Below are 17,978 nucleotides of genomic sequence, written 5' to 3'. Positions count from 1 at the left end.
TGCACATATCCAGGCAGCAATGATCAATCGAAGTCCTCCCTTCAAAGCTTTTCTCCCCAAATTTCTGATACCTCATGGAAAAGCCCTATGAAGAGAGACTGAAAGAACTGGGCATGTTTAGCCTGGAGAAGAGAAGATTGAGGGGAGACATGATAGCACTCTTCAAATACTTAAAAGGTTGTCACACAGAGGAGGGCCAGGATCTCTTCTCGATCCTCCCAGAGTGCAGGACATGGAATAATGGGCTCAACTTAAAGGAAGCCAGATTCCGGCTGGACATCAGGAAAATGTCCTGACTGTTAGAGCAGTACGACAATGGAATCAGTTACCTAGTGAGGTTGTGGGCTCTCCCACACTAGAGGCATTCAAGAGGCAGCTGGACAACCATCTGTCAGGGATGCTTTAGGGTGGATTCCTGCATTGAGCAGGGGGTTGGACTCGATGGTCTTGTAGGCCCCTTCCAACTCTGCTATTCTATGATTCTATGAGGCTATTTGTGCTTTTGTCACCACCACCACCACCGTCAACCTATACAGAGGGTACATAGCACTTAAGGACAAATGTTTAAATGCCTTGGCTTGATTTATGGCTCCCTTATCCTGATAGGATTTCTTATTTCTTTGTTATTGTTATTATTTATTTATTTATTTATTTATTTATTTATTTATTTATTTATATAGCACCATCAATGTACATGGTGCTGTACACAGTAAATAGCAAGACCCTGCAACATAGGCTTACATTCTAATAAAACCATAATAAAACAATAAGGAGGGGAAGAGAAAGCAAACAGGCACAGGGTAGGGTAAACAGGCACTGGGTAGGGTGAACTAACTAACAGTATGAAGTCAGAACAAAATCAAGTTTTAAAAGTTTTAGGAAAAGGAATCATTCACTTGCAAAGAGCCTGTTGGAGAGCTTGTAATGTACACATTGCTGATTTTTCTACTGGTTGCTTCTCAAATAAGCTACAAGCTTATCTGTATCCACAGCACCATCTCTCCTCTGACATGTTTGTTTCAGGAACCCTTGAGGGTGGGGCAAACATTCCAATATAGATGTTCTTATTGTGCCTCTAAGTACTGTGTATGTCAAAGACACAGTATAAAAGTTTCCAGACATTTCTGGCATCCTTAGGCAGTTCAGAACCTATTGCTCTGCTATACACATGGGATAATTCCTGTAGGAAGAATGCCATCAATAACAAGGAGTGAGTAGTGCTTGCTTGGAGCACAAGGCTAGAATGGGATGAAATATTCAAGAGCTGGCCTGTGAAGGTCAGCCCCACAGTCATGTCACCATCAATACTCACAATCAATGTTCTCCAACGCTGAAACATCTACCAGAGTGATGGCCAACCTGTCTTGGCAAGTTATAGAATCAGAATCATAGAATAGTAGAGTTGGAAGGGGCCTATAAGGCCATTGAGTCCAACCCCCACAACCCCCTGCTCAGTGCAGGAATCCACCCTTAAGCATACCTGACAGATGGTTGTCCAGCTGCCTCTTGAATGACTCTAGCGTGGGCTGTAAGTCAGCCCAAAGTATGAGAAAATACTTCTCTACTGAGCACTACAGTCATATGCAGCATCCCCAGCTCAAAATCTAGTCTGTTGATCTGGGGAGGAGGTAGCAGTGCAGTGACAGAGAGGTAGGGAGGAACATAGGCCTGGATCTATGCTTGAGCCAGGTCCCAGGGCCTTCCTGCTCATATCCCAGAGTGCCAGAAATTACTTCTGCCAGTGATGTGGCTCCTGTGTCGCAAGTTGGCCACCCATGGTCTATCAGGATTGCCAAAGTACAAGTTTCCTTGCAGTTCTTCTGGAATAGACAAGACATTAGTAAAGGCATGGAACAGGACCTTATCAGTGTCTTGAGGTGAGCTCACTAATGAATCAAGGTACCAAATTTAATCCCATATTATACCAATGTTATTTGTCATGAATGTTATATTATTTGAGTTTCCTTTGAACAGCCAGGCAACTAACAATAGAACAGCTTTAGGCAAAAACAGAAAAGGAGTTGATGGCTGTAAATTTAAGTTTGTTTGTTTGTTTGTTTGTTTGTTTATTTATTTATTTATTTATTTATTTATTTATTTCATTTATATACCACCCAATAGCCGGAGCTATCATGCCTTCCCCAAAGCAAACCTAGATAATAGTATTCAAGACCCCATAAATTTCCCTGATAACTTGAATAGCCTTTCAGTAGGGGAGATGTGGGGTCATGCTCACTTGTTTAAGGCAGTGCAGATTTGGGAGGTGGTAAAAGCTTCATGTCAAATCTTGAGACTACCCCTGAGTTGCAGTGACAAAATGCTTCCCCCCCCTCTATATGTGTGCCTGTGTGGCTGCATGTTTACGGAAACATTTTGCTTGTTTTCTCAAGCTTGCCTTTGCACTGCTGCCTCCAATCCTGCCCCCATCTTGAACTAAGAAACTATGTGCAACACAACCATTTTCTGCAAATATTAACAAGTAAAATAAGGACACTCTAGAATTCGAAGCACTCGTTCAGTCTTTCCCAACCCACTGCTCTCCAGATATACTGGACTATAACTCCCATCATCCCCACCCAGCACAAAACATGTTGGCTGGTGAAGATGAAAGTTTTAGTCCAACACATCTAAAGGGCTACTGGCTGGGGAAGACTGCACTAGAATTAATTGCTACTCTTCAAACATGGACACATAGGCAGGCATGCACATGTGCAAATTTGCACCTCCACACCCCCATGCACACATTGTATAAGGCACCCATGAGTTTCTCCAAAGGGTATCAAAAGGAAGTTGTGATTTCTTTTTCTGTTGAAACTCCTTTATTTCTGAATCCATAAATATTTGTTACTGACAAAAGTGGAAAAAATCCTTAAGACTCTAAATTTTTACTAAACTGGTAATAGTTTTGTTTACAGTACCTACAGAATGTGCTTTTACAGGTAAGTATAACAACAAGGATAATACAGAGAAAAACAGTCAAATACGGCTGCCTTGAAGCTTAATGCGTAACCAAGAGTCTGTGCAAAGATACAGATACAAATGTACTTCCTTATCAGAACTACTGGAGAATAAACATGGATTCTATAAACTGGGCTAAAGCACAAAGAGGATTGGACATTCAACCTTCCCCTCAGGAAACAGTATCCCCAAATGAAGCTGGTTACAATACGACTTCGTTTGGCTTCCTCTGAGGAGAGAAACTCTTGCTAAAGATTCCCTTGTCAGCGTGTGGGATGAAGGCTTGAAGCAGCAGCTGCTAAGCGTGTGGTTAGAGCAATAGTAAGGCGCGGTTCTGCACCAATGGTGAGAATGTCCACAAATCATGAAAGGTCACAAAAGAGACACCAAATGCCATTTTTGCTAACTAATGAGATAATGGATCTTTTACACCCCCCCAGATTTACATAAATATTATAAGAACAGAATACATCTGTCTCTCTTCATTCCCACAGGCTTTCAGCAGATGAAATGTAACTGATTCCACCTGCTGCCTCTACAACTCAGTGAAGACACCTCAGATATAACGCTACATTGTCTTGTTAGCGGTGAACATTCAACACACAGGCGACCATTCTTGAGAACCAGCCCAATCCCAAATTATTGCTAAGGCGTTTCTGGGGGAAGCATTCTGTTCAACGTTTCCAAAAAATGTTAACCCCTATGAAACATTAACGCAGGAAATTGATATGCCTTGAAAAGCTTTCAATGAAGGCCTGGTATGGTCCCCTGCTAAGGAAACTGAGACCAGCTACTGAGTCATATAGGTAAAGCATTTGTCTTGTCTTCATTGATATTATTACTCAGTAGTCAAGAGAGGGTTTCTTGTGAGAAACATCCCTTCCATACAGTCAAAGATAGCTAGGACGAGTGATTTGGGTAGCGGTTTTGAATCAACAGCCCTTGTTCACCAAACAGAATAATTTTAACCAAAGTCCTTTGCGCATTACTTCAATGCTGCTCTCATGTCCCTGTGCATGGCTGTAGTGAAAATGGACCTCCGCCCACCTCTATATGCCAAAGAGGATAATATTTACATTGTCACTCATCTCAAAATGAGCTTGTATCAGAAGGCTCATTACCCAGGGGCTCTTTTTCCTTTGCTTTCAGCTCACTTCAGACTCTGATTAACATTTTGATTTAACATTTGATCGTGAAAAGAAATGAGAAACCGACGTGAGTGAAGGGGCTGGTATCTCAAGACAAGCAATTTCATAAAGAAGCCAAAAGAATTATTTCTCCACTTTTATCTCCTTGGAGCAAGCAGGTTGACGTGCTCGCTGGCCCTCCAGTAACATGTCAGAATGGTTTGGCTGTTCAGTGGTCGCTGTCTTTGCTGCAGCGCATGCTCTGCGTTGGCAGTTGGAGACATAGGGTTATGGGCTGCCCTTTGTACATGTTACCTGGAAGTGCTGGAAATGACTTCTATCCCCCCTTTTAACCTTGTCCCTCATTAGAGTGCAGAGGAAATGCCACTTCCTGTAGATATGGATGATACGCAAGGGTCATTCAAATAGTTCTCTGCTTCAAGGACTGTCTTTGTCCTAGTTATTCTGAGGGTTTACATTCATGAGTTGATGGGTTCTGCTCTGTCTCTGTCTCTTCCTTCCTGTTTCAGTCTGATAAATACTTGAATGAAGCCCAGCAGATGATAATGCTGCTTGGGGCTGTGCATGGTTTGTTTGAACATGTAGGGCCTTCTGATGTTGTTGGACTATGACTCCAGTCATCCCTGATCATTGGTCATGCTGGCTGAGGCTGATAGGAGTTGGAGTTCAACAACATCTGGAGGTTCCCAGGTTCCCTACAGAGTGTTGCTGTAGGGTATGCAGAGAAACCAATCATGGCTGTAATTGGAGAGTTTCCTTGTACATGATATATGTTGGATATTCTTAAAATATTCAATGCTGTGTCAGCCACCCTAGGTTAAATAAAAAAACAAGTTGGGTGGGCAAATATATAAGTAATGTAAAGGCCAAATGTGAATGCAACAAACCCATCTTCCATACAGCGACACCTCCCAGGGAGCTGAAATTGGCTATAGCTCGCCATCAAATGTGCACGTGTTGGCCAACTTGGGTGAAGCTACCCAAAAAAGGCTATGTAATTGAACTTTACATGCAACCAGAGATGTCTTTGGACTGTGCTTGCAGCCACTCACAGAGCTGCATGGAGGAGCTCAGTTTTCAGGTAAAATGGATTTGCTTGTTCAGCTCTATAAATAACTGTTGTACAAACCTACAATCCCACCTCTGGAATTATATGTGAGTCTCTCAGTGTGTGTGTGTGTGTGTGTGTGTGTATGTATCTTCGTAGAATTGCAGCCCAAATGTTCAGCTACCTCCCACCATTGAAACCAACTATGAACTGTTAAAGCATCTCTCTATCCCACCAGATGTTGAGCCCTTCAATGTTCATCATCCCTCACCATTGGCTATGGAAGTTGTAGGCCAGAACATCTGGAGAGCTACAAGCTTAGGGCTGGGCAGAAAGTTGATCTCCAGACATTTTGGGTTTCAATTCTCAGCATTCTTGACTACTGCCTATGTTAGCAGGGTCTTCTGGGAATTAAGTTCCAAACATCTGTAGATCTACCTTCTGCCCAGCCCAGTTCTACCTGAATATTATCTAGAAACCTGAAGGTAAAAAAAAAAAAAAAAGATCTAAGGAGTCATCCAGGAGTTCTCATTCGCCTGATCAGTGTATTGGCATTTCTGCTGTTTTCCCGAAAGAAGGCTGAGGAGATGGTTCTGTGTCTGGCAGAAGAATGCAAGAAGGAAATTAAAGCCATGGGTCATGAGTGTGGAACAGTCATAGAATCATAGAATAGTAGAGTTGGAAGGGGCCTATAAGGCCATCGAGTCCAACCCCCTGCTCAATGCAGGAATCCACCTTAAAGCATCCCTGACAGATGTCTGTCCAGCTGCCTCTTAAATGCCTCTAGTGTAGGAGAGCCCACGACCTCCCTAGGTAATAGGTTCCAGTCTGTTTAGAAGCATGAGAGGAAAGGTGTGTTTCTCTGGGCATCTCCCACCAAGCTTAAATTGCTGATGTTACATCTGTATGACAGATCTTACTTGTCCTGCTGCAGAGCTGGAAAATGTCAGCAGTCTGACCCCCCACATAGTGACTTTGTAGTCCTTCGGTTAGGATAAACAACAAAAATCTACCTTCTTTGTTGTTTGTTTGCTCTGCCTCTCAACCAGTGCCTACACTTATGACGTCTTGCCCATCATTTATTTATTTATTTTTAGCTTTAGGATGTTCAATTTAGGTAAGTGCCAATGCTTAAATGTAACCCTAACCCCTGCTGCAACTACAGGGGACTGCCTTTGAAAAATGACTGGAAACTTCTGCAAAATGGTGCAGCGATGGTTCTCAGTGGGGCCACTGGTCCTTTAGCTCAAGTGACTTCTTTGCTGTTCCAGTTGCACTAGGCACCACTTAGAACGCTGGTTATGACGTTTTAGATCCCTAATGACCTGAGACAAGCCCCTTTCTACAGCTAATGGTTATCCCAGGAAAATGGAGGGATTGTCCCTGCCTGCTTCTAGGATCCCTTGTGTGTAATTTGCGTGCACAGGAACAATCCAGGGACGATCCTGGGAAAAAGGGAAGGTGTAGAAAAGGCCAAAAATGCCTGTTCCTGTATGATGCTGTTTGAGATCAACTAAGGAGGATCTCTCTCTCTCTCTCTCTCTCTCTCTCTCTCTCTCTCTCTCTCTCTCTCTCTCTCTCTCACACACACACACACACACACCCACACCCACACCCACACACCTTCCTAGGGGTGTGGGAGAACTTCCCTGTGGAACTCCCTGCCTGAAGAGATTTGTTTGGCTTCCATCTTACTGTCTTTTTCACCACGTTCTTAAGACCTTTTCGTTTAGGCAGGCATTTCATTTGGTTGCTGAGTATTTTGTGTTCCACCCCCCCACCCCCCGCTGTCTCTGAGCGTCATCAGACAAGTGTTTTATTAAATGCTTGCTACTGCCTACTTACGGATGTTCACGGATCCTTTAGACAATGACAACTGCCTCCCACATGCCTCCCGCAAAATAGACCCTTTTAAATCTGTCTTTTTTTAAAAAACCAATCAATCAAATGTGCTGACATTACCTGCTATGTGCAGGAAAGGCAGCGTGATAAAAAATGGCCCCTGAATAGGCCACGTGCTCGTTGCTGCTTCCTCTTTCTCTCCCCATGTAAAGAGACCATTGCTATTGTGGGACAGCAGCAGGAGGCCATAGTGAATGTAGGGAAATGCAAAAAACCACCCATCTGATGGTGCTGTCTATCTGCTCTTAACTACACTGTTTTTGGATCATATGGTATTGCTTTATTTGTTTTGGGTTGTTTAATTTTGTTTTTAAATCTACCGTTAGCTGCCTCAGGCACTATAGATTTGATAGACAGAGATGTAAATCTTATACATGAATGAAAAAAGCTCCCTAACAGCACTTTCTTTAGCCAAGATGTAAAAGTTTTGGTATTACCAGCAGTTGAAGGACACTTTTGTCTACCTACACTGCTCACAAGGTTAGTGCATTAGCACACCCTTGCCCCCATCTTACATAGTATGGAGGAGTAATAGCTAATTTCACTGGGCTGAAGGGACAGCCATCTACATATAAGTGGATCTGAGACTAGAACTCCAGCTGAGGTGCTCAACTTCAGGGCACCATTCTAAATGGATGCTACAAAATAATCAGAGCTGCTCACTTCACCAATAGCAACCATCTGAATACTTCAAATCATCATTTTCAAACATTACACCATATCCCAGGCAGAGGTGACATTAGCAATCTCACCACACTTTGGGTACCACTATGGCTCTAGGTTGTCCTCAGAGGGCTTATACAGAAGGATGTGCTGGTGAGTCATGTAGGACATATTAGCTGTTGAGAGAACAGGACCTACTTTGCATTTTCTGTAGGCAACACAATTGCCACAGAAAAGTATACGAATGTAAGAAGAGCCTTGCTGGATCAGACCACAGCCCCATCTAGTCCAGCATTCTTTTCACACAGCGGCCAACCAGGTAGGACATGAGTGCAATAGTATTCCCCCACTTGTGTTCCACAGCAACTGGTGAACATAGGCATGCTGCCTCTGATCCTGGAGGTAGCATATAGCCATCAGGACTAGTAGCCACTAGTAGCCATTGATAGCTTTCTTCTCCATGAGCACCTCTGCAGGGGTGTAGCCAGCAATTGAGTGGATTCCCTGCCACACAGCAGCAGTTTCTGGCAGCAGCCACGGTGCTTGTGTCAAGACAGGAAGAGAGGAGACCAAGACTGCTTTGCAGGTGATTGTGTCAGCGCAGCAGATCTGAAAATGGGCCAGACAAGGTTGGATGGATGGGCATCTGTGTGTTCCCCACTGGCATGGAGCTCAGACAGATGTGCGGTGTGACCTTGAGGAATAATCAGAGGCAGGTGCCAGAGCCCCTCATCAGCACTACATGCTCTGGTGCTCCTACAACTGCTTTGGTCTTGTCCACACACAATATCCCAATTGCTCATTGCTTCAGCAAGTCAACAGCCTGCAGCCCTTCTCTCTGCTATCTGTTTCATTCATGAAACCCACATAATGGAAACCTCAAAGCCACATACTTGACATTCTATATGCAGGTGGCACGGCACTCTTACACTTCTAGGTAGATACCATAGGAATACCACTCTTGTAGGCGAGAAACCTTTTATTGCCCATATTGTGGGGCACCAGAGTTGTTTGAAGACAGCAACACTGAAGATGGGAATAGGTACGAGTTACAGTGCGCGTCTCTCACACCATGCTGTGGCCTTATTTAGATGCATGACAGTTAGCAATAACTACCGCGGAGCTCACATCTGTTGCTTGTGAGCAGGGCATGAACAACAGCTGGATGTGACACGCCCATGGTTATCTTTCCTACCCAGCCCAGTTTCTGTTAACCAAAGCACGGGGGTTCTTATGGTTCCAGTCTGTAGTCTACAAACATAACATACCAGCACAAAACAGCCCCGAGGCTGCTTTTTACTAGTGCTGTAAAGGAAATCACATTACTACAAAGGATCATCACTTTTTCACGTGTGTGCCTCTCTGAAAAAAGCAGAGAGAAGATAAGTCCCAAGTGCAAAGCCACCTGAGAGAGATCTGATGAAGGGGAATTTCAGGGCTTGCCAGAGCAAGCCATGGATGTCAAGAACTTTTCATCAATGTACAGGTTTAGACTGTTAAGCTCTGTGGGATCTGATGCAAGAACTCCAGGTGCCGTTGCGCAGGACTGGCATGTGCACTTGGAATACAAGTTCCTAATGGGATGAACTGACATTTCACACATTCACATGGGTCTGGCCATCTCATTTAGTTGTTGCACCCGAGGCCAGGGCTAGGCAAGGAGATGGGGGTGTCACAGTGTACATGTTAAGTAGAATTAACATCTATCCCAACTATACAAAATCCAACAAATGCTGGACCTACGAACATTTCTTTGAAAGACTTTACAGACACCCAGTGTCTAATTACCACTGCACAGTGACTGTACAATGTGTCCAATTGGTATATGAGATGTGCAAGCATTTCGCCTGCTGGATGGAATTAGGATGCAGCAAGATTGAGAGTCCAAAAATGTTATTGGGTCATATGCGGATGAAAAGAAACATATCAATCTCTCTACAAAATTTTGTAAAATGGCTATTCTTTGTGAGAATCTCAGGAGGGTAGCTGGAAGAAAGTTGCAGCCTGAACAAAACCTACTGTAGATTGCAACCAACTGTTCATGGAATGACAATTGGGATACAGCTACTCCACATATCTCATAATTAACAGCACAATCCTATGCAAATCTACTCAGGAGAAGACTAATAATTTCAATGGGGCTTACTCCCAGATATTGCAAATGTATTGTGTCTGTGTCTGGGGCAATGAGATCCTAGGCATAAAAATCACCTTGCTTTGAGTATGGGTGTGATTTTGGTGCCTCTTGTCGTGGGGAGAGGCAATTCTGTCCTATTTCCTTTTAATTTTTTATTTACATGTTGGGGATTTACATGTATGAGGACGGATGAGAGAAGAGGTGGAGCTGGCAAACACACTTATCAGCATAATTGTGCTTATAAACCAATCCATCTCTCTTCTTCTGCCATCCAGAGCATTGGCAATCTGTAGGCACTGGAGTAGTTCTGTTTTACACTTACATGTAAAACAAAGTGGTTCCCCAACCATGCCAGCCATCATCTCTAAACCTGTTAGCTAGTTAATAGTATTTGCCACTGGAATTTCTCCAAAAACCATGCTTACGTGAACATGGGTTACGACCTTATAGCTTAACAGATGGACCTCAGCTGGAACTGTCCTCAGCCAAGACGATAGCTGGGAAGTTTGGTAAAATCCAACACTTCGCAAACACTGGGATCACAACTGGATCCCATTGTGCCTGACTGGAAGGCTTGCCAATATTGCCATGTTATGCCAATTTTGTGTGAGTTTTTCCTCCCTGTTTGTCATGGTGGACATTAAAGTCCAAGCTCAGCAAACACAAGAGCAGGGGTGGGCAACTTGTGGCCCTCCAGATGTTTTGGCTTACAGCTCCCATGATCACTTGCGATTGGCTATGCTGGCTAGTAGGATTGATGGGATTTGTAGTCCCATCTGGAGGGCCACAAGTTGCCCCCACCTTGCACTAGAGAGTAGGTGCAAGCAAGCCCTTGAAAAGAACCACCATCTTGTACAGCTTTCTTTGACAGAAACTGAGCATGTCAGGAAATCTTACCTGTATCGTCTCTCCCTATTCAGGTTTTGTTTTTCCTCCTTATGTCAATAACATGTAGATGAATTTTCAAAACAACACAGACAGGACTGTCGGAAGAGTCTGTCTTTTCAGACATGGAGTTAGAGGTTATCTTGGCCGTAAGGCCACTGCAGTGTAGGGCACTGAACCCATCCCCCGGTCCAAATGGATTATCTACAATGCACAGTGTCTCTGATCAAACAGTCACCTCTGTCTTGCTGGCTGTGCGGTAATGGTGATGGTGTCCTGGGATATAGTGTAGCTGCTCCACTGTGTTGTGCCGCCGGGAGGCAAATGCTTGGCGCTTGGCGGACGTTTGGTTCATACTCAAGGTGTTGTACAAGTTATTTGAGGCACTGGGATGGGAGTGCATCTTAGTCATCCGGTAGCGATCCAAGACGGGCGTCGAAACAAAGACGTCTGAGTGCGACAAAGCCCGCGACATGGACTGCTCTCCAAAGCCAGAGTGATCTGGAGATAGCAGCGGGTCTTGGGAGTGGAGGCGCTCAGTGGATAATAGCTGTTCATCGGAGAGGATCCGCTCATAAGACATGCTGAATTCCTCGGGCATGACCCGCTCCGGGGACAACACTCGGTCCTGGGACATGGCCCGCATCACACGGCGGGGCCGCTCCCTTTGGGTGGTCTGTTTCTGGGATAGCTGGATGACATTGAGAGGGAGGGTCCCTCTTGCGGCCAAGTCTGGGAGGTGTCTCTTTCTTGAGTAGTATTCCTCAGCGTCCTTGTCAGCTACGTGGAGAAAGGTAATAGAAAAAGACAGCATTAAGGACTTAAACTGTAGCAGGCAAGGATGAGATGGCAAAAAAGGAATGTCTTCGGCAATGTGGTAAAGGCACAGTAGAGTTAGTAGAGGAAGCAAGAGCATTGCCATCGTGGGCCACATCAAGGGCTTTCCCACTCATGGCATGTGCCCTTGCATGTGAATCAGTATCACATGTACGTGAAGACTGCAATGCACAACAGAGACAGGCTACTCCCCAGGAGATGGTTTTATGCCAATATTTGATTAATGTCTATTTATAATAATTTATTACAAAACAGTTTACATTATTCAAACAAAAAGCTGCAGAAGAGCATTATGTTCCCTCTGAAACTTTTCATGGCCTCACCTGAACTTCAGTTTTAACAGTACTGGTGGCAAAAGCCTCCCAAGCATGTTCAACTATGGATGGGATCGAAACAGCATTGTCCTACTGAGGATCTCAGACTGTGGCCTCTTGACGTAATTATATCTGGCTGATGGCTTTGTTTATTTGCTGATTCAAATGGGTTGGATCCAGGAATTCCTTTCCTCAAGAAGAAGGGGTCTGCTGGAAGAAGGTCCCTCCATCCAGTTTTGGGGACTCCCCTTCCTATACATCACAGCTCAACCCATTTGGCGCAGGGGGCTGCAGGGTTTGACGTCAGAAGGATGGGGCATGGGGCAAGGAAGTCCACTTCCACCAGTGCAGTTGATCCAGCTTAAATAAATCTGTCTCCAGCCCAATATATTTGGTAAATAAAGCTAACGATGTTACAAACTACATGACTGCAGCCAAAGAGTATGTTCATATTCAGTGTGTGAAATTCAACATCCTGTCTCCTTAATTTCTCTTCGTTAAAGAATGTGGTTCAGGCACCCTAAGGAAAGGAAGGCGTTATTACTAGGTCATCATCGTTCCAGTCTCTTGGACCATCGGATTCCACACTAATTGTGTCATTCAAAAGGGAGGCCACTATTGTGATGGAGAGAAGGAAAACCTGGTTCCTGGCTAAAGGGCCAGCCCTCAAAATACATAGACAGGGCTTAAAAAACAACAACCCTAGTCCAGCTATAGTTCACAGCTGTAGCATCCTGCTCTGCACTCTCCCTTATAAATCAAATTTTATTCATGGCTACCCTAAATGGGTTTTAGCCAAACACATATTATCACACATTATTACATAAAAAAAATACAGTTTGTGGTGCACTATACAGCAATTACTCCTATCAACACACATCTTCTGCAGTATACATATCCTACTTTCTCGTTGTATTCCGTGTATCTACAGTGACACCTGAACCTGTTCCTTCCTAATTTTTGCAGCTCTTACCGCAAAATAAGCCAAATTCAGTTCACTTATCAGGATATTAATTTGAGGTGGGGAATTTAGAAACCTTTGGCCTCCCCTGCTTTCAAAAATATAGTTAGTCCAAGGGGATCTTGCAGTGAACATCAGACTGTAGAGCTACAGTGGATGAGCATTTCATGTATTTCTTTTAGAGCTGTACTGTTTCAGACTTCAGATGGGATACTAAATGTTTGAATGCTCCCCAACATAAAACTCAAGCAAAGCTGTCATGCCAGAGGAAAGGATAGCCTATTACGATCCCCTGGCCATTCTAGGCAGGCAGCGAGCATTTTATGCATGGGACAGCCATTCCATCCACTAACTGCAATCTGAAATGGTATAATGCAGTAGCAAATACATCCAGTGGAGTTTCCATTTACCTATTTTTGCTGTTAAATCTTACGGGTTGGATCCAGATTTAGTCATGCTTAGAGTAGATGCATTAAAATCTATAGGACTCGAGATAAGATTAGGTCACGACTAATTTAAATCTCATTTCAATGGGGCTAATCTGATTAAATCTGGATCTAACCCATGTTATATGTAAGGTGGCCATGTATCCTACGGTACATTTGAAGGGCTATCAGAGTACAGTGTTTTCTTTGAAGGTCTCCTATATTCGGACAGCTGTCCCATCCAATTGCAGTTTTAAGATAAAGAACCATAAGAATAGTGAGCAGTAGGAGCCTTGAAGTTGTCTATCAACCCTTAGCGCCTAGACAGAAGACTGAGTAAGCACACAGGTCATCTGCACACGTTCCTCTTCTCTATGTTGAGATGCATTGTTTTTCTATTAAATGGCAGTAATGATTTCTAAAGAAGAAAGAGGGAAAGGAGAGAAGCAGGGCCATTTCATCAGGTGATGGTTGGCTCTCCACACCTATCACCTAGTCAACAGCCATTCCATCAGGCTCCTTGAACTGTTTCCAGCCCAGGTAATGATGATAAGAAGTGCAACACGAAGAACTGGTGCTTGAGCTTGCTTTACTCTTCCTTCCTATTCCTTTTTACTTGTGTTGTCTTTAAGATTGTAAGCCTAAGAGCAGGAACTGTTTTAACACTTATATTTGTAAGTCGTACTGGGAGCCTTTTGGCTATAGAGAAGGGCAAAAGGGCTTTAAGTGGTGATGATGATGATGATGATGATGATGATGATGATGATGATGATGATGCATCTATACTTGTAAATTATAATATGTAAATTTTATGTCAATCCAGCCCCTCCTTTGTTCTCCTTTTTGATGATACATTTCCTCTGTTTTGGCAATGTGTAAGTAATTATCCTTTTTTCGTTGAGCAGTCTGTGCAAGCAAGAGCTCAAACTTTTGTCAAGATTACAGGCTGAGGGGGAAAAACAACTGAAGAAGGCATATATCCTGAAGATTTAGTACTGGAAAAATCAATGAATACTTGAGGGAACATAAACACTGTTATCAGCAATGAGGTCAAAGTATTAATCAATAACAGACCGAGATACAGGTGTTGCGAGGAATACTACATCCCATCTTAGTTACACTTCAGTGTTAAGTAGGGCTCACCCTAACATTGCATTCCCATTTGCAGGCTTCAAGATTGAACCCCTGTTTTGTTGATGTGAAGGGCTACAAAGGTGGCCAAGTTCATTCATTGTGCTGGGAAAAAGCAGAAAGGAACACTTTCAACTGTTGCCTAGGCAACATGGGCATGCCTCCTTTCCCTTCCCATACTGGCCAATGGGGAAGTGTCCCTGCATTGCTGGGGTAATTGGACAACTCCCCTAAATTTCCTGTTGTTGTTGTTTATTCGTTCAGTCGCTTCCGACTCTTCGTGACTTCATGGACCAGCCCACGCCAGAGCTTTCTGTCGGCTGTTGCCACCCCCAGCTTCCCCAAGGTCAAGTCCGTCACCTCCAGAATATCATCCATCCATCTTGCCCATGGTCGGCCCCTCTTCCTTTTGCCTTCCACTTTCCCTAGCATCAGCCTCTTCTCCAGGGTATCCTGTCTTCTCATTATGTGGCCAAAGTACTTCAGTTTTGCCTTTAATACCATTCCCTCAAGTGAGCAGTCTGGCTTTATTTCCTGGAGTATGGACTGGTTTGATCTTCTTGCAGTCCACGGCACTCTCAGAATTTTCCTCCAACACCACAGTTCAAAAGCATCTATCTTCCTTCGCTCAGCCTTCCTTATGGTCCAGCTCTCGCAGCCATAGGTTACTACGGGGAATACCATTGCTTTAACTATGCGGACCTTTGTTGTCAGTGTGGTGTCTCTGCTCTTAACTATTTTATCAAGATTTGTCATTGCTCTCCTCCCAAGAAGTAAATGTCTTCTGATTTCCTGGCTGCAGTCAGCGTCTGCAGTAATCTTTGCGCCCAGAAATACAAAGTCTGTCACTGCCTCCACGTTTTCTCCCTCTATTTGCCAGTTACCAATCAAGCTGGTTGCCATAATCTTGATTTTTTTTTAGGTTTCCTGTGCTGTGTACTAATTGACAGCACAGTGTTGGAGAGTCACCCAGTTGCCTAGGCCATGAGGAGACTCTTCCAATGCTGTGCTCTGAGCCACTTCTAAGTGCTGGAAGAGAGGGCAGTCTCCCTGTGTGGTTCAGGCATATGGGCAACCTTCCCTACCTTCCCAGCACAGTGCAGGAAGGAAGGGTTAGCCATCCTAGTGCCCTGGCAATTGAATAACTCTCTTTGTCTTCCCAGCCAGTGTGCTGCTTCCCACTTCTTCTGTGGCTGAGAAATCTGGAGAAGCAAATTAAAGGTGCATTGTGGTGCATTTCACACTTCACAACCCACCCCTGAAATTTGCCCTGATTAATTTGCCCTGATTTGGCAATATTTTGGCTCCAGCCTAGTGATAATCAGGTGTTCCTTATGCCTTGAAATGAATCGACTGCTCTGGCCAGGATGTTTAGCCTACAATTTAGGATTAACAACCTCCCCAGAGTATAAAGGAAGAGCAAAGGTAGCACTTATCTGTTAGGGTGCATATAAAGTGGCCAAACTGCATTGCTGTGATCCTTGAGTGAAGGAATTAGTGGAAAAGTCAGGTGACTATCACAAGAAACAGGGCCAGCCCAAGACAGTCTGCTGTCTGAGGTGAAGGACAAGATGGCACCCACTCCCTATTCTATGTACTGAAGCCAGCTGGACTGGCAGTTGAATCTTAGTTCAATATCAGCGATGGAATAGTGCCTTCCACCACACCCATTTCGGCCCCCAGGAAAGGTTGTGCGGCAAAAGCAGCAAACAGCTGGGTTGTGCAGGAGGAACAGCTGAGAGGCTGCCACTGCCGCCTGAGGCAATTTGCCTTACTCTGCCTAATGGTAGGGCCAGCCCTGGCAGCAAGGGACAATATTATGTACATATATGACTGGTAAATATGAACAAGCCGAGAGAAGAGGGTGATGAGGCAAGCTATCACCAACCCAAGGTGATAGCTCACAGGCTGACTTCAGAGGGAAGGGACAATGAACGAAGGGCCACCCAGCAAAGATGCTTACAGCAAGAGAAAATACTTTGCTCTCACCCTAACCATGCACACCAAGCAGCAAGATAACAAAATGAGCAGACACCTACTTAATCTCTTCAGGGAAGAATATTTACTTGGGTTAGTCTTGATCACAGACTCGTAGGATGGTGGGAGGTGAGCGAGGTTCTGGAAGGACCTGGAGAAGGACAGATCATAGGGCTCTGTGGCAGAGGTGAGAATACTGTTCATCCGTGGCTTTTCTGCAATAGAGGGAAAAAGAAGACTTCTATAGAAACGGAGACACAAGAACAGTGAAGCGAGCACTTGGCGTACGATGGTTCAGTTGCACCCATTAGTTTGCCCAGTCTTGAATTGTGCAGTAATTCAAGCTGACGCTAGCCAAGCTGAAAACAAGAACCCCAGAGCCTTGTTTCTTCAGTGTCCATTGCAATTATTAATAAAGGCAGGGTGTGTTGATTCATAGCCCACAGAATGCTTGCTCCTTTGCCAAACTGATGCTAAGAACTTGGACATCTTGTTATGTAACAACAGATGTAGGTGAACGAGCCATGGGGTGCTTATTTCTTTCTGCTTCTGGATCCCCTGTGAAATGAACATGAATGAACGTACCTGTTGGATGAGTCTGCCTTGAGGACCAGATGCTTTCCTGCACTACACTCAACTGGGCTTTGTGTTTACTCTATAACCTATGCAAAATGCATGATCACAGTGAGTGTAAAGGTAGCTACCCCCATTTCTTCTCCACTAGATAAAAGAAGACAATAAAGCATACATCTGCTAGTTTAGATACATTGTAACTAGTAACCTCCATCTCATCTTGGAAAACATGCCATTAGGAACAAGCTAACTGGACTTGAAACAGGCAGAGAAATACTGTATAACAAAAGCTTTTCAGCACAATTTGCAGAATTTTCTTTTATAAACTCTGTATAGCTTGTCATATTGAAGTTCTTGTTCTACGTGCCAGTCACCTGGTACAGAACATTTGGACGACAACCTCCATATGCCCTTAGTGGCATGGCCAACGATCAGGGATGATGGGAATTGTAGTCCTCAGACAACTGGAGGGCACCAGGTTGGGGAAAGCTGCCCTAGTACATCAGCGTCAATGGTGTCTGTGAATTATGCCCTCATTCCAGAGGAGGCTCCTCGCTTCTCTGTCATTGGACATGTCTCCAATTTTGGCCCAGTGCTAAGAACCAGGAACAAGCATACCTGCTTCCTTTGTCTGAAATGCTTAGACAAATGGTCCTTCATTGCCCATTCTTCAAGATTCATTATTAAAATATTATTGCTCTTAATTACGGTGATAATGACAATGATTATAACTAAAGGAAGCCCTCAGGTGCTTTCACTATAAACTTGGTGCAATTTTCTATTAACGCGTACTGTGATTTGTTATCTCACCACAGAAATTATTTTTTAAGCCAGCAAAGCTACAGTGCCAGTGCAACATGCAACCTGGGAGGAAGATAGACCCTGCCACCTAGTTTGGTATTGAAATCACATCCCTTTGCTGCAAATCAGATCAAATGGCTGAAGCCGGAGTTTAAAATCGTCTTTCGTCAGCCCAAGCCAGAGGAGAAAGGCCTGTCAAATTATAACATTTCTATCAC

At 44.1% G+C, this 17,978-nt stretch overlaps 1 protein-coding gene across 3 annotated transcripts in view; it reads right to left on the bottom strand.

The window, feature by feature from the left end:
* Positions 1-10,658: 10,658 nt before the first annotated feature.
* SHISA6 (shisa family member 6) overlaps positions 10,659-17,978 on the bottom strand; it is a 304,834-nt gene continuing 297,514 nt past the window's right edge. For 2 of the 3 annotated variants that reach the window (XM_063120436.1, XM_063120439.1), the window contains 2 exons: positions 16,449-16,601; positions 10,659-11,521 (listed from right to left, as the gene is read on the bottom strand). In XM_063120436.1, the coding sequence (XP_062976506.1) occupies positions 10,968-11,521; positions 16,449-16,601 (707 nt within the window). In that variant the 3' untranslated portion in view covers positions 10,659-10,967. The remainder of the gene's footprint in view (positions 11,522-16,448; positions 16,602-17,978) is intronic. The other variant, XM_063120438.1, reaches the window with a different exon arrangement.

This window comes from Elgaria multicarinata, chromosome 3 (genome assembly GCF_023053635.1).
Source record: "Elgaria multicarinata webbii isolate HBS135686 ecotype San Diego chromosome 3, rElgMul1.1.pri, whole genome shotgun sequence".
NCBI classification, from domain to species: Eukaryota; Metazoa; Chordata; class Lepidosauria; order Squamata; family Anguidae; genus Elgaria; species Elgaria multicarinata.
Note: the sequence above shows the minus strand (reverse complement) of the source record. Positions and strands in the feature narration are given on the sequence as shown.